Consider the following 14059-nt stretch of genomic DNA (forward strand, 5'->3'; position numbering starts at 1 on the left):
TCATGATTGCGCCTAGAGACTGCGAGATGTACAGTGAAAAAGGAGTTACATTTTGGTCTGTTCTCACCCAAAACCAACTGGATCGCTTCAGAAGACATTGATTTAACAATTGGAGTCTTATGAATTACTTCTCTGGCGACTTTATCTCCTTTTTGGAGCTTGAAATGCCTGATCACCATTCACTTGCATTGTATGGATCTACAGAGCTGAGATATTCTTCTAAAAATCTTCGTTTATGTTCTGAAAGTCATACACATCTTAGATGGCATAAGGGTGTCAATGATAAGAGAATTTCCATTTTTGGGTGAACTATCCCATTAATAGCAGACTAATATTTGCCATTCAGTACAGTTGATGGTTGAAGTTTCTATCTTTGGGAAAATCAGAAGATCAGAAGGAGCTATTAAGTAATTACATAATTATATTTATATAATAATGTATTATTAAAAATGATATTTTAGAAAAGCTACAGTTTACTACTGTCATACAGTGGTAAATCCAAATTAGTGTTTTATTAGTACTGATTATTGTTCCATTGATTACTATAACATCATCTGCTTTATGTTGGATTTTTTTTTGTTCTCAGTTTTTTTGTGCTTTGAGCTAGACTTCTGTTGTTGCTGTTATTTCAGCATCAAATTATAAAATGTTCTGGATTCTACCAACTCATACCTGATATTAACGCTTCCTTGGATAGTGTTTGAAAACCGACTGTTCAAGCTTTGAAAGGCGGATGAGCTGCTTTGCAAGACATCTACAGCATAACTCCTGTGAAGCACACAAACAGAAACACGCATGTAATAATTTGTGTAGTGTGTGTGTGTGTGTGTGTGTGTGTGTGTGTGTGTGTGTGTGTGTGTGTACACACTGTCTGAAACCAAGCTGTTGGCAGGTTTGGTCAGCTATGCTTTTACTCCAGCCCTGTGCACAGACAGGAAGGAAGCTCCCAGCCTTAGAGGTCATGACCTGCAATTCATTTGCTGTTCCAAACCGCACTATAGGAAGAAACGTTTAAAGGCATATTATTGTAAATCTTCATAATAGTGACCAAAACCCAAGGAAATGAGAAGATACTTCTTAAAAGTAAAAAAAGTCACTTCATTGTTGACATGTACAGTAATTGTAATGTGGTTGACACTGACCACAGCGAGATTCATCACTGCCTCGAGAGCAGTCTCTCTTGCCATCACAGTTGACCGATGAGGGGGTGCATATGTCTGTTTCCTTATCTTTGCCTGAGAGAGTCCACAGTGATGACCCATAATGCACTGTGAAGAAGTTAAAAATGAAATTACAAGTGCACGTGTGAAAAGTTACTCTTCTGGAGGTTTGCCATTTGCAAATTGCAGATTTCAATCAAGATGAAACTTGGGTACTAATCAGAATGTTTTGTAAGCTTGGCTAATTCATAATCAGCACTTATAGATGTGATAATGAGCCAAACTATATTCTGTGCCATATGTTTAATTTGAAATTGACTTTTTATGTGAAAAATAATGCATATTTCTTCAGAGCCCAAATTATTTATTATTTAAAAGTAAACAGTAATGGGGACAGGACAGCACAGGTGTGAATATTTTCATACAATGAAATATATACTCACCTCCCAGCCCAACTGCAATTATAAGCAGCACTACCACAAAAGCAGAACCACCTGACCCTCCATAGCAACACCTTTTGCTCTTGTACGAGAGAACATGCCTTCTCTGTGTTGAGACTACAGAAAGGAAACAACAGTGGCTATTGACACTACAATAAATTACACTAAATTAAATTGATACAGAAGTTTAATTGCTCAGTTTCTATTTAATGACCTTATGTTTTTTAGACATATAAAAAACATATATGTTTTTAATATATGTATAGGTTACATGTATGTTACTGAGCAGCAGTACTTGTCTCAACTACACACGGAGCAGGTATTTGTGGGGTTGGCTGAGGTATATAGTATGGTTGGATTTGGGTAGCCGACAACACCTGAAGACTCGGATATGAAGGTGGAGACGTGTTCTGATTCATCACGGAGTCATACGAGGGAGGAGCATCAGTCTGTATTTACAAAATAAATGCAAGGTTTTTACAAGGAAGCCAATAATATACTTGTCATAGATCTATAAACACCCTTTTCAGTCATATGAAATTAAATGGACAATCTCATAATTTTACTGCCAGCCGGAGTACATTTGTAAAATGTCTCGCAGTCAAGGCCTCTGCTGTATGCGGTGGGGCTGCTTTTCTTCAAACATTCAAAGTAATTTTTAGAGTAGCCTATTTATTCATCTAGCTGAGTTTCATTCTTTTGAAGCATAACATTAAAGGAATATTCCGGGTTTAGTACAAGTTAAGCTCAATCGACAGCATTTGTGGCATAATATTAATTACCACAAAAATGTATGTTCGGGTTTGTAATTTATGAAAAAAAAAATACAGTCCTTCCTAACTTGTTTCGCGCAAGCGCTCTCACTCACTTACGCGTTTTTGCGTGCGTCTGCTCTGTTTTTCCATTGTTTTCCTTTGTAAACACGCACTGAACGAACGTCCATCTGGACGCTATTTCTTCAGTCTCACGCAGGACCGGCACATTTTTAGACACTGTGTCAAGTTAAAAATAACTTCAGGTTTCAAAAACGCATCTCGAAACACCTGCGTTCTGTTTCATTCGTTGTGCTGTGTCTAGATTGTTTTTAGCGCAGGTGTCACAAAGATTTAACGTTCAGGTTGCAAAGAGGTGACTGTTACAATGTTTAACATTATTCCAGATTATTCTGCACCAAGCAAATTTTCAGCGCTTGATAAATGGCAATGTTTTTTTTTCCTTCTGCTCTATTGTGCTGAGGGGCCACCATGCCTTGTATGTTTACTGTTACTGTTATGAATGTTGCATGTATGCTTACATAAAATACAGGCTTTTGCAACATGATGAACAATACACTGCAGCATTAGAATATAAGCTCCAGGTGAAAGTAAAATAAGACAGAAATATAATACTACTGTATACAACAAATCCTCAAAGTAATAATAATGATACTGTATCATACTGTATTATAATGAAAAACTGGACAACAATGAATAATTGTTGGGTTATAATAATAATAAATAACAACTGAATTCCAAAATGTTAGTGAGTGAAGTAGTAGGTTTTGCACACCCTGTTCATGAAAAAAAAAAAAAAAAAAAAAAAAACTATACTTTGTAAAATAATATATGTATTGCATTTTTATTCTTATTTTTTTAATCACTGTATTGTGGAAAAACTGGAAAACATGTATTCTCTTTAACTAGATTTTTATTTTATTAAACATTTTGAATGCATCTGGCTACAATGGCTGATAGGATTAATTTAAAATTATGATTTTAAAATCAATTTTATGTAATTATTGAAGCCAACATTTTCTAAATTGGGGCCCCGGGTTGGTCAGTTGCCTGGGGCCTCAGAAATCGTAAACACACCCCTGATGACGATGTAATGTCAACAAACACTAAAACCCTAAAACGACTGAAAAAATTACGATTTAAACAACTTTACAGCTCAAATAATACATGAGTTTTAACAGAAGAATGAATTTAAGTGCTTTTCTAAAATTATAAGCTTCACATTTCTGCCTTTAAACCCTCCAAAAACTGTGTCACACTGAAAACTTGATTTTTGAGTGACGAGTCTAAATGATTTTTGTGGAAATCGACATTATGCCACAAATGCTATCCAATTGAACCCGAAATATTCCTTTAAAGTCTAGAGAGTATCATGCAATGTTTATTTTCTCTCCATCTTCTTTGTTCTGGATATAGGCCTTATTCCTAGTAGTGCCGTATTTAATTTGTGACAGGTATGAAAATGAGACTGCGAGAAATAGACTTACAGTCTCTTCAATGGCATGCATGCACTGTATAAAGCAGTATTATTTGTGTTCCTAGATCACATCTAATTTTCACAACTGCTTTATAGAGTTAGTTTTCTATTAAAATGATTTTGGAAAGCCTCTTTTTCGTCACCGTCAAATTAAAATATGGCGCTACTGTGAATAAGGTCAATTATATTGCCATCCTCTCACCACAAGATGCCGCCATTACCAGAAGTTTTTGTGATAGAACATTAGCCGTATAGTTCATTATAAATTACATGACAGTCAAATGAAACCTAAGTTACTTTCCATATGTAGCTTACTGTTAATTTTATTTATTCAAATATCTAGTAGGCCTACTGACTGGAAGTGTGTTTGAAGAAATGTGTACACACACACACACACAGCTGGAAAGCGCAGCAGGGTAATATATATTGATATGGCAACAGAACCACTCCCTGAGCAGTCAGGACCCAGCGCAGATAATCTTGGCAGAAAAAAGGCTAATTACTTGCATTACACACATAGGAACATTGTTCGATTGTTTTACTATTTTCAATATTAAAACCATACACTTTCTTGTTTGCTCTATGAGTTAAAAACTTATTTATATTCGAATCTACGCAGCGAATCACTCACAATGTTATATTTCTGTTACTATAAACATGTTGCATTTATGTCCTTAACAGATGATTACTATACAACACAAATTACACTGTATATACATCTGAAGAAGGTAGCTAAGTCAACTAATCCAAGTGCCAAATTGGAAACAACACCTGTAGTGATACATACAAGCTGGCCACAAATAGAAAAACATTGCGAAAATTGGAATGTGGTACAGTACTAATACAATTGTAGTACTTTTCACTTCACATTCAAGTAACTTAACATAAAACAAAATAACAAAACTACAATTCTTTTGCTGTACAAATGAACTAATTGTCCACAAAAATAAGTAATCACACACTTTAAACACAATTTAATGTTCATTTCTATGACTCCTCAATACTTGAATATTTTGCTGCCTATTATGTCTTAAAGTGTTCATACCTGTCTGTACTCCATAGGTGAGTATTCCGTTTAAAGAGATCGGGTAGATTCTGCCTGTACCTCAGCTTAGTGTTTGTGCTCTGGCATGCACTTGTTAGTGGTACAGTGGAACCATTACATCATTAGAGCAGGTAAAACTCAGGGATGGATTATGACTTGCAAAGGCCCCAGTGTCAATTATCTCCAAGGGCCCCCCTCCCCTCCCACCATTTTATTACATAGCAACTGGCCCAAAAGTTAGTTTTCATGCCCAAATGTTGTTTTGGGGTTCGTTTTCATTGTTGATGGGTTTTCGAGCAGGGGGATCGCCAAACTGGATCGTGCAACCTTAAAGCCCAGGGCCCCCCGGGCAGTCAAGGGCCCCTGGTAGTCAAGGGCCCCTGGGCACTGGCCCCAATGGCCCGGTCAGTAATCCATCCCTGGTAATCCTCGCTTCTTTTTATCGCTCTATCCTGTTCAACTGGTTTATCAGCAACCTCTTTCATAAAGAGTCTCTTAACAACATATCCATAGAAACACTGTAATGCACATACGCACATAGAGAACATAAATTTACATGAATTGCTTTCATCATACAGGATACTTAATTGAGTGTGTTGATGCCATCAGATTGGTTTTCTCCATTATACAAGCATACATACCACTATCACAAACATGCTTACACAAAGATTATATTTCACACAATACCCACACAGGCAGGCAGTATACCAGAATAAAGCCAAAATCACCAGAATATTAAATATATTATTAGAGATGAAAATTCTGCATCATTTACTCACCATCATGTTGTTTCAAACCAACACAAAAGGAGATGTTAGGCAGAATAATAGCCTTGGACACTATTTACTTTGATTGTATGGAAAAAAGATGCAAAGAAAGTTGATGGTGACTGAGGTAACATTCTACCCTTTGCCCAACATCGTATTTTGTATTCCACAAGGGAAAGAAAGTTATACAAGTTTGGAACATAAAAATCATTGTTCTAAATTTCGTGATGACACAATTTCCATTTTTGGGTGAACTATCTTTTTAAGGCCACGTCCACACTAATCTGTTTTTGTTTGAAAACGTATTCATTTCACCTCTCGTCCACACTAAAAGGGCGTTTTCCTCCAAAAACGAAGACTTTCGAAAACACTACATTTACCACATACTTTGAGAAATAACGATGCTAAAAAACTGAAACTGAGTTTTCAAATTTTTTCAAACAGATTAGCGTGGATGTGACCTAAGAAAACTAAAAGTACAGTGTAATCACAGAGCTGAGTAAGAACAAAAGAATATTGGACACACCTACACATACACACATACACACACACACACACACAATCACATCTTTAAATAGTGTTTATTTCTAATAGAACTGTCAAATATGACTCAATTGCAGGTGTCTGTCATATTTTAATGTTTCAGTCAGTACCAGTACATGAAAGAACTTTTATTCTGTAAGGTGTGTCACATACACTGTAGATGAGCAACAAAATGCAACACCTTTCAGCCAAATGTAATCTCTGCTGTAGTAGTTTAAAGGTATTAAAATCACACTGATTTTAAAATCATTTTGAAATTCCATTTTATTCAATAATCTGAAATCAATATAACTAGATTTAGATCTAGATTGAAATCAAAGTCTGATCAAATCTGTCTTCAACTGATTAGTCAATGCAGTTCAGCTGATTGAAGGTGATTACTCAGGCAGGCAGACAGGCAGTCCCTAATTACTGATGGTTTCTGGTGAACTATTAGTCACAATCTTATGATTGGGAGCTGAGTGCGGTTTAGTTGTTAGAATTGTAGGAGACCACCACCTGCCTAAATACACACACGAACACATTCATAATACACTCAGACAAAGAAAGTTGTTAATATAACATAGTTTCACACACAGTTAGAGGAAGGAAAGGACAACACACTTTGACTTGGTGATATTGGAAGAGAACCTGTTAACTTTCAATCCATCATCTTCCAGTTTCTCATGGCTCTGAAGCTGAGACGAAGGCGAGAGTTAAGCACACTGCAGACGGTGGAGAGCAGAGCACGCATGAGATTGACTATTATCACTGTGTGCTGTGTGATTGTCATACTGGCAACCTTGATAGTGGGGTTATACTTCAGTAAGAGTCTGTTGCTGGTCTTGGCTTGTAATATCACTATACAACAATCTTTATATCACTATGACCATGAAATTATAAAACTGCCATGCAAAAAACAAACATCTGACTCTCGTTCTTTGTGCACTCCTCCAGCCGTTAGGATGGTAAATACCAAGTTTTTCTTCTGCTCTGGCTCTCTGAAGTTTGTTCCAATAGAGAAGGTATGTGATGGGATGACTGATTGTGCAGGTGGTGAGGACGAGACCATCTGCGTATCCAAACTGCGGACCAATGACACATATCCAGGTAAATACAATTCATTCTAACCCCACCTATGAGTCTTTCTTTTTTTTTTTTTTCTCTCTGTGTTACCTTTTGCTTTAAGCTTATTAAAGCTGCATTTGTAGGAAAACATGAATCATCTATATGTTTTACTTTTTTTTTTCTTGCTGTAGTGAGGCTGGTGGGGGACAGACTGGTTCTGCAGGTGTTCATTAATGAGTGTGGATGGAGAACAGTGTGTGCTGATAACTGGAGAACAAAGCACACACGGTTAACCTGTCAACAACTGGGCTATACACTGTTAGTACACACAGAGGGCACTTAATAAGCAATGTCCAGTAAATGTTGTGAAACCACACAAATGACATTTTGTAATATTAATATCGTTAGGAGAACCTTCCTGATGAATAATATATGAATCGGTGCTCTAGGTATTAAGTATTTTACATTACAGGAGTCCACGAAGTACAAGAATCCCAGTGAAGGGTTTACTCTCAAGCCTTCAGAATGCATATTCTACAGTCAGCACTGACTCAACACACACTGACATCCAGAGTTTCCTTACTGCCAGGTGAGCAGCACAACTAAGTGCTCTGCACTATGATATGAGGTCTTTCGTGATATTTTCCACAACTATTATCACATGATGTGATTTACATATGGAAATTATGATGTGCGCTCTCTCTCTCACCAGTGATAAATGTTTCTCTGGCGCAGTGGTGTCTTTGTCCTGCTCGGGTAAGAATGTTTGGATGTGAGTGTGTGTGATTTTCTTGTGTGAGGGGAAATAATGATCCTGGTAATATTCAAATATGCTAGACAATCCTGGCTCCTGCTATAATTTGTATGGCGCACCAAGAGACCGTCATGGTGGGGTGGGGCGAAAGTAAATTGGGGGGCAGACTTGTCCAGAGCCACACCTGATGCTAGAGCTGTTCAGCTGTGACTTCAATTCATAGGCAAACTCTGAAGGCTAATTCACCATTGGTTCCCTCTGGGTTTTCCCATTGGTTTTTAGAATGCCAGTTTTGGGTTTATTAGAAAAAATAAGGTCTGTTTCTTGAAGATACTGGGACCTTTTTTTTTTTAAACTGGAAAGTTACATGCAGTCTCCATCTTGAATTTTGAAGCTGTCATGTTTAAAAAATAAATGTATGTTGCTAATGGGCTACAAAAACCACAAGCATGTAAGTGGATGTGCCTGATGAAATGGAAAAACATTGTAATCCTTATTTAGCAACCGTGGCTTCAATTTATGTTTGACATTACTGTGTGTAATTTCTGTTCTAGAACAAAACGTCTGGATGCAAAATGAAGTATCTGTTTACAACTGACCTATTTCAAAAATGGAAAAACTGGTATAGGAAAATCCAGAGAGAACCAGTGACTCATGAATTTTCTACCAGGTTTTTGGACCTCAACTTTAACCTCTCTATACCATTCAAGTTGGAGTAACTTGCTGCTGATTCTCACAAGCTACATCCTGCAGTTGATAGAAGTCGAGGCTCTTCAAATTTTTAAACAATCAGACAAACTCCTGTCTGCATAATGGCAAACAAGTCTGCTAGGAAAGGTAGCAGCCATTTTATCAATGTTGAAATCAGACTAAAAGCTAATCTGTTAAAAGCTAGCCTGCTGGTGAGGCACAATCAACAAATCCTTTGAAATGCTTCGTAGTTAGGGTGTAATGTTAACGGTTAGTAACAAGTGTGTTAGCTGGGAAACGTATATTGAATGAACAAAGCCATCCATCGTCATTTAAGGTACTGTATGCGGTAAGTGTTTTCGAAACGCTCTTTTGATGGAAAAATGCCATTTTAGTGTGTTTTGAGAGGTGTATGTGTGAACATGGCCTAAATGATAAACTAGCTACTATAGTCAGTGGCGGTTCTAGCTTGTATGGTGCCTTGGGCGAAACCCGCTTCACCACACCCCCAGAGTTGTTGACCAGGGGGGTGGGGGCTGTGTGGGTGTCTCGTGCTGCCCCCCGCAAGATGCCGCCCTGGGCAACGGCACGTCACCCATGTCTAAATCCGCTAGACTATAGTTAACTATTTTCTGTAATGTATTGTCTCTACTGTGACCCACAGTATTGTTTAAAGACAAAGGACAGACAGGATGTACATTAATTGATAGAGGAAAAACATCCAGTGTCCAATTTGGTGACTTTAGAACAAGTGTATATAATGATGTTCAAGGAGGTGAATGAAGTGAGCCAATACTGAATTGTCAAATAATCCCTGAAGACAAAAAAAAAGAGAACATGGTGGATGAAGATCAATTTGTTGCTGTTCTTTTGCAGACTGTGGGGAGGTATTGGGAGAGGACCGTATTGTTGGTGGGGTGGACACAGAAATACAACATTGGCCATGGCAGGTTAGTCTACAATGGAACCACCAGCATTTGTGTGGAGGAGCATTGCTGTCCACAAACTGGATCATATCAGCAGCTCACTGTTTCACAGGGTGAGTCACATACATTAACATTACATGTGTCTGGTAGAATTTTAATCAAAAGCAATTTTACTATTAGATTATTTTGTTTCACCAGTCATCGGAGGGATTCATTTTTAATCCACTCTGATGCCTGGTGAAATGTCTTATTTGGGGAAAAAAATGAATCCAATTGCCTATAAAATTCTACTTTACAATAATGAAACTTTTTATTAAACTTAGACTGTGGATGTTTTTATGTAGGCATGATAACTTGCTTTGTTTTTCCTCACTTGTACAAACTCTCAGCCGAACACGAGAGTTGAGTCGATGGACTGTAGTGTTGGGACAGACCCAACTGGGGACATCCAAGGGTGTCACTGTAGAGATGATTGTTGTCCACAAGGACTACAGCCACTTGAGTACTGACTTCGACATCGCAATGCTAAAACTCACCTGGCCTGTCACAATCGGAGGTACTTCATCTATCCATTCTTATGAAGTACACTTTATTACAAATTTGAAGTGAGAAGTACTATATTGGGGGGGGGGGGACAAAGTTGTTTGAGTCTCAGTCAAGCATCTGTACAATCATCAGTCAAGTCTTTCATTTGGGCTGTTTATTTTCCCTTGCTGGAAAGACCAGTATGTTGTGCTTCAATCCATTCTCACTCAAGCTTGTGCAGAAACCGTCTGCGTGATGACACCAAAGGTGCCCCCTGGCGTCCTCTCATTGACGCAGTGAGAAACCCCATTGTTTTCGACGAGAAATTTGTCGTCAATTATCAAACATTGAATATTATTGTGTGCTTAACCTCAATGTTTTATAATACTTATGTAATAAGCCCATTTCTAAACCTAACTGATAACACTGTGTAACAAATTTATTATTTTTATATTCCTGGTAGTAAGTGCTATTTCCTAATTGCTTATGCCTCAAAAGTATAGAAAACGGCTATTATTCCCAACGAACTTTGCTTTTGTGACCAGGACAGTGATATTTTGAAATTTACCTATTTCCAAAGAGAAAACGGGTGAATTTGTCTCTTCACAAGTCAGAAAAGAAAATTAATCCAAATTAACATGTATTTATACTAAAGTAATATTCAAAGCCGTGCTGGTCCATAATGGTAACAAGTACCCGTCTCTTCCCCTGGCTCATTCGGTGCACCTCAAAGAGGATTACATCAGCATTAAGACCTTGCTGGATGCCTTGAAGTATGAGGGAGGTCATTGGAGACTTCAAAATGGTGGCATTCCTGATGGGTCTCCAAGGCGGTTTTACCAAGTTACCCCTGCCTTTGGGACAGCAGGGACACCAAGGCGCACTACCACAGGCGGGACCTGGCCACGGCGGACCGAGTTCTCTGTGGGGAGGAACAACGTCAAGTGGGAGCCACTGGTGGACCCCTGGAAGGTGCTGATGACACCACTACACATCAAATTGGGCCTTATGAAACAATTTGTCAGAGCTCTAGATAAGGAGTAATAAGCTGTCTGAGGCAAAGGTCGAAGCCGGTGTCTTCGTCAGACCACAGATAAAGGAATTTGGATTCATATTATTATTATTTATTATTATTATTATTTATTTCCTGACTTTGTGAACGAAAAGACATATTCACCCGTTTTCTCTCTGGAAATGGGTAAATTTCAAAATATCACCGTCCTGGTCACAAAAGCAAAGTTTGTGGGGAATAAGTCATTTTCTATTCTTCTGAGGCATAAGCAATTATGAAAACACTTACTACCCAGGAACAAAAATTGTTACATAGTGTAATCAACCATATAAAACATGAAAGACACTTGATATCTATAGTGTAATGTATATTTTAAGCGCCCAACCGCACACTTATGCCTAAACTCAACCAGTTGTCAACAATAGAAGAGACGCAACAAGCCGATAAAGTAGCTACAGTCACGATCATTTATTTATAAAAATGCACTATAATAATTATTCCAAACCAAATGACATTGAGTTTTAATTGGTAAAAATATTCCCCCTCTGTGAAGGTATCCTGATTCTACCGGCACGTCTCCTATTTTTTTTTTTTTAAACTCACATGTACATCCGAACTTGAGGTCGTTGTAATCGTCACAAGACGAATGGCATAATCACCGTCTCTGACGTCAAACCCGTGTCATAACGCAAAATAAATTTCGAATGTTATAACTTGTGCAGGATGTGTTACGGTGGAAGCCGGGTGACCGCGATCGGTTCGGAATACACCCGGAATGAAACGGGTCACTTCAGCAGTGCAGGACGTGTACAGACATATTAAATAGATGGATAAACAACAGATTCAATATTAACCACTGCGAAGAAATGTTGCTGATTTCAAATGATTTATTATAATGAAATAAATCATACCTAACATTTCACGATGACAATTGTACCCCAACATAATTAAATAATGCTAAAATTCGAATGCCCATCGCGTCAGTCAATTGATGTCAAAAGTTTCTCGTTGAAAAAGAACGCACTTGCTGGTAAAACTGATGCCAGAGGGCGCTTTTGGCGTCTGCTGATTGACGCGCAGGGCTCTTGCATTGCACAAGCGTCAGACTTTGACGCCTTGGGAGTGAGAACGGGTTGTGTGCTTTTGGTCACTGGTCAACCAGAAAGGTTTCTGAAGGGTTAGTGTTAAAGATACTTTATGAAACTCCATTTTGGTTAGCAAAGAGCAACTTTTTATAGCAAGAGATGCCTCATTGATTAGTCAGAGCTATTAATGAGCATTTATATTTGTATGCGAAACTGATCCTTTGATTTTCTCCAGCATTTAAAGTAGTTTTTGGTTGTAATTTTTACTTTCACTTTGAAAGACCTAGTGTTATTACTCTAGCACTCTGTGGAAGTATTGTTAATGGAATCTGTGGTTGATTTTTAAAAAGTTGCAATTCAACGGCATTGTCTATATCTTCCATTTTCTACACTCAGAATCAATCTTGCCAGTTTGTTTGCCCCCACACCAGCTGTCTGTGAAAGAGATGCTTGTGGTGACTGGATGGGGCTTGTTAAAGGAGAAGGGTAAGGAGGAATGTTGCCTACCTTACAAATTAGCAATCCACTTTTTCTTCTGCCTCATTCTCCCTCTTTCACAGGTGAGTTACCCTTAGTATTGCAGAAAGCTTCAGTACCACTCATTGACCGATCAGAGTGTTCCAAGCCCTCCGTTTATGGTTCGCTCATTACTCCTAGAATGCTTTGTGCTGGATTCCTTGAAGGAAATGTTGATGCGTGTCAGGTATCTAAAAATTTTTAATTGTATTGTGTAGGATAGGCTACCCTTTTTGTGTGTATACTTGTTGTGTTCTCTGTCTTTTAGGGAGACAGTGGTGGTCCACTTGTGTACCTATCATCTCGCTGGCAATTATTGGGCATAGTGAGTTGGGGAGTGGGATGTGCACGTGAGGGAAAACCTGGAGTTTACACTGATGTCAGTCAACTTCTCAACTGGATCTACACTGTAATGGAGGTGTGTTCTATTTGTTGTACATATGTAAAAAAAATTAAGAAATGAAGTAATATTGATTTGATACATTTTAGATGCACCCATGAGAATGAAAGCACGGACACATCACTGCCTGCTCTTGAGACTCACTGGAGGATACGCAACCAAACCTCCATGTTCTTGCACCTAGTCTTGATGCAGCAATTGCACTGTCCAAGAAAAGTCTTTTGTATCAATTTTATAATTCATTTTGCTGTTCGGTTTGACTGAGGTATTGTCAAAACGTTGTGCTTTTTAGTCCTGTTTATTTATTAGTTTAAATTCAGTTAGCCTGTTGTTACTTTCACTGTCAACCTTCTATAGTTATAAATAAATGTTTTAAATTTCTTTCTATACAAAAGCATGTAGAGGACCAAAAATAAAGTAATAAAACTCTTAATGCATTTACCAATCCAGAAATCAAACATTTTATTAGCTGCTTATAAAAGAAATATGCACGACTGTCCAGTCCCATGGGGAATAACAGGCCTGCAGACTGGCTTAACCTCCTGAGAACCGAGTGTGAACGCTGTGTGCATTTTCCTTTTCTCTATTTGATTTGTAACTAGTAGCACCTAAGCATAGACCAATAAGCAGAGCATCTTTTAAAGATAACGCAGAGGAGTTATCTTTAATGCATCCTTTAATAAAGTTCAAATAATAAGGAAGCAGGTCATGTAAATAAGTACAACCTCCAAAACAGGCTTTTCTCTGTGCGGTCAGCGCCTCTCTACCAGTCGCGTTGTGACCCGATCTAATGGGGAAAGATTGAAACTCCACCCAGCCGATGCACACTGGCTTGCGACATATTGAATCAAAATGTGTTATCCTGAAGGAAATCGGTGATGTGCTGCTCTTAAGAATTT

At 38.1% G+C, this 14059-nt stretch overlaps 2 protein-coding genes across 3 annotated transcripts in view; one reads left to right on the forward strand and one right to left on the reverse strand.

Moving 5' to 3' along the window:
- LOC127427893 (transmembrane protease serine 13-like) overlaps positions 1–5010 on the reverse strand; it is an 8752-nt gene extending 3742 nt beyond the window's left edge. For both annotated transcript variants that reach the window (XM_051675815.1, XM_051675824.1), the window contains exons 1-6: positions 4896–5010; positions 1896–2049; positions 1604–1717; positions 1143–1268; positions 869–995; positions 673–768 (exon numbers count right to left, since the gene is read on the reverse strand). In XM_051675815.1, coding sequence (XP_051531775.1) covers positions 673–768; positions 869–995; positions 1143–1268; positions 1604–1717; positions 1896–2049; positions 4896–4910 — 632 coding nt within the window. In that variant the 5' untranslated portion in view covers positions 4911–5010. The remainder of the gene's footprint in view (positions 1–672; positions 769–868; positions 996–1142; positions 1269–1603; positions 1718–1895; positions 2050–4895) is intronic.
- A 1860-nt stretch (positions 5011–6870) lies between these two features.
- LOC127420604 (transmembrane protease serine 4-like) lies at positions 6871–13373 on the forward strand. Its single transcript, XM_051663031.1, has 11 exons — positions 6871–7009; positions 7142–7294; positions 7444–7570; positions 7725–7841; positions 7965–8008; positions 9573–9735; positions 10012–10178; positions 12641–12730; positions 12805–12947; positions 13029–13178; positions 13250–13373. The coding sequence occupies exons 1-11, from the start codon at positions 6871–6873 to the stop codon at positions 13259–13261; spliced, it is 1305 nt and encodes a 434-aa protein (XP_051518991.1). The 3' UTR covers positions 13262–13373.
- The last annotated feature ends 686 nt before the right edge of the window (positions 13374–14059 follow it).

The sequence above is a fragment of the Myxocyprinus asiaticus genome, chromosome 3 (genome assembly GCF_019703515.2).
Source record: "Myxocyprinus asiaticus isolate MX2 ecotype Aquarium Trade chromosome 3, UBuf_Myxa_2, whole genome shotgun sequence".
Taxonomy (NCBI): domain Eukaryota; kingdom Metazoa; phylum Chordata; class Actinopteri; order Cypriniformes; family Catostomidae; genus Myxocyprinus; species Myxocyprinus asiaticus.

What these genes read in the sequence shown, in the direction of transcription:
- LOC127420604 (XM_051663031.1), top strand. Translation starts at nt 6,871, where the DNA reads ATGGCTCTGAAGCTGAGACGAAGGCGAGAGTTAAGCACACTGCAGACG. An exon ending in CTGGCCTGTCACAATCGGAG is followed by an intron (nt 10,179 to 12,640) that starts GTACTTCATCTA and finishes TTCTACACTCAG; the next exon opens with AATCAATCTTGCCAGTTTGT. An exon ending in GAAATGTTGATGCGTGTCAG is followed by an intron (nt 12,948 to 13,028) that starts GTATCTAAAAAT and finishes TCTGTCTTTTAG; the next exon opens with GGAGACAGTGGTGGTCCACT.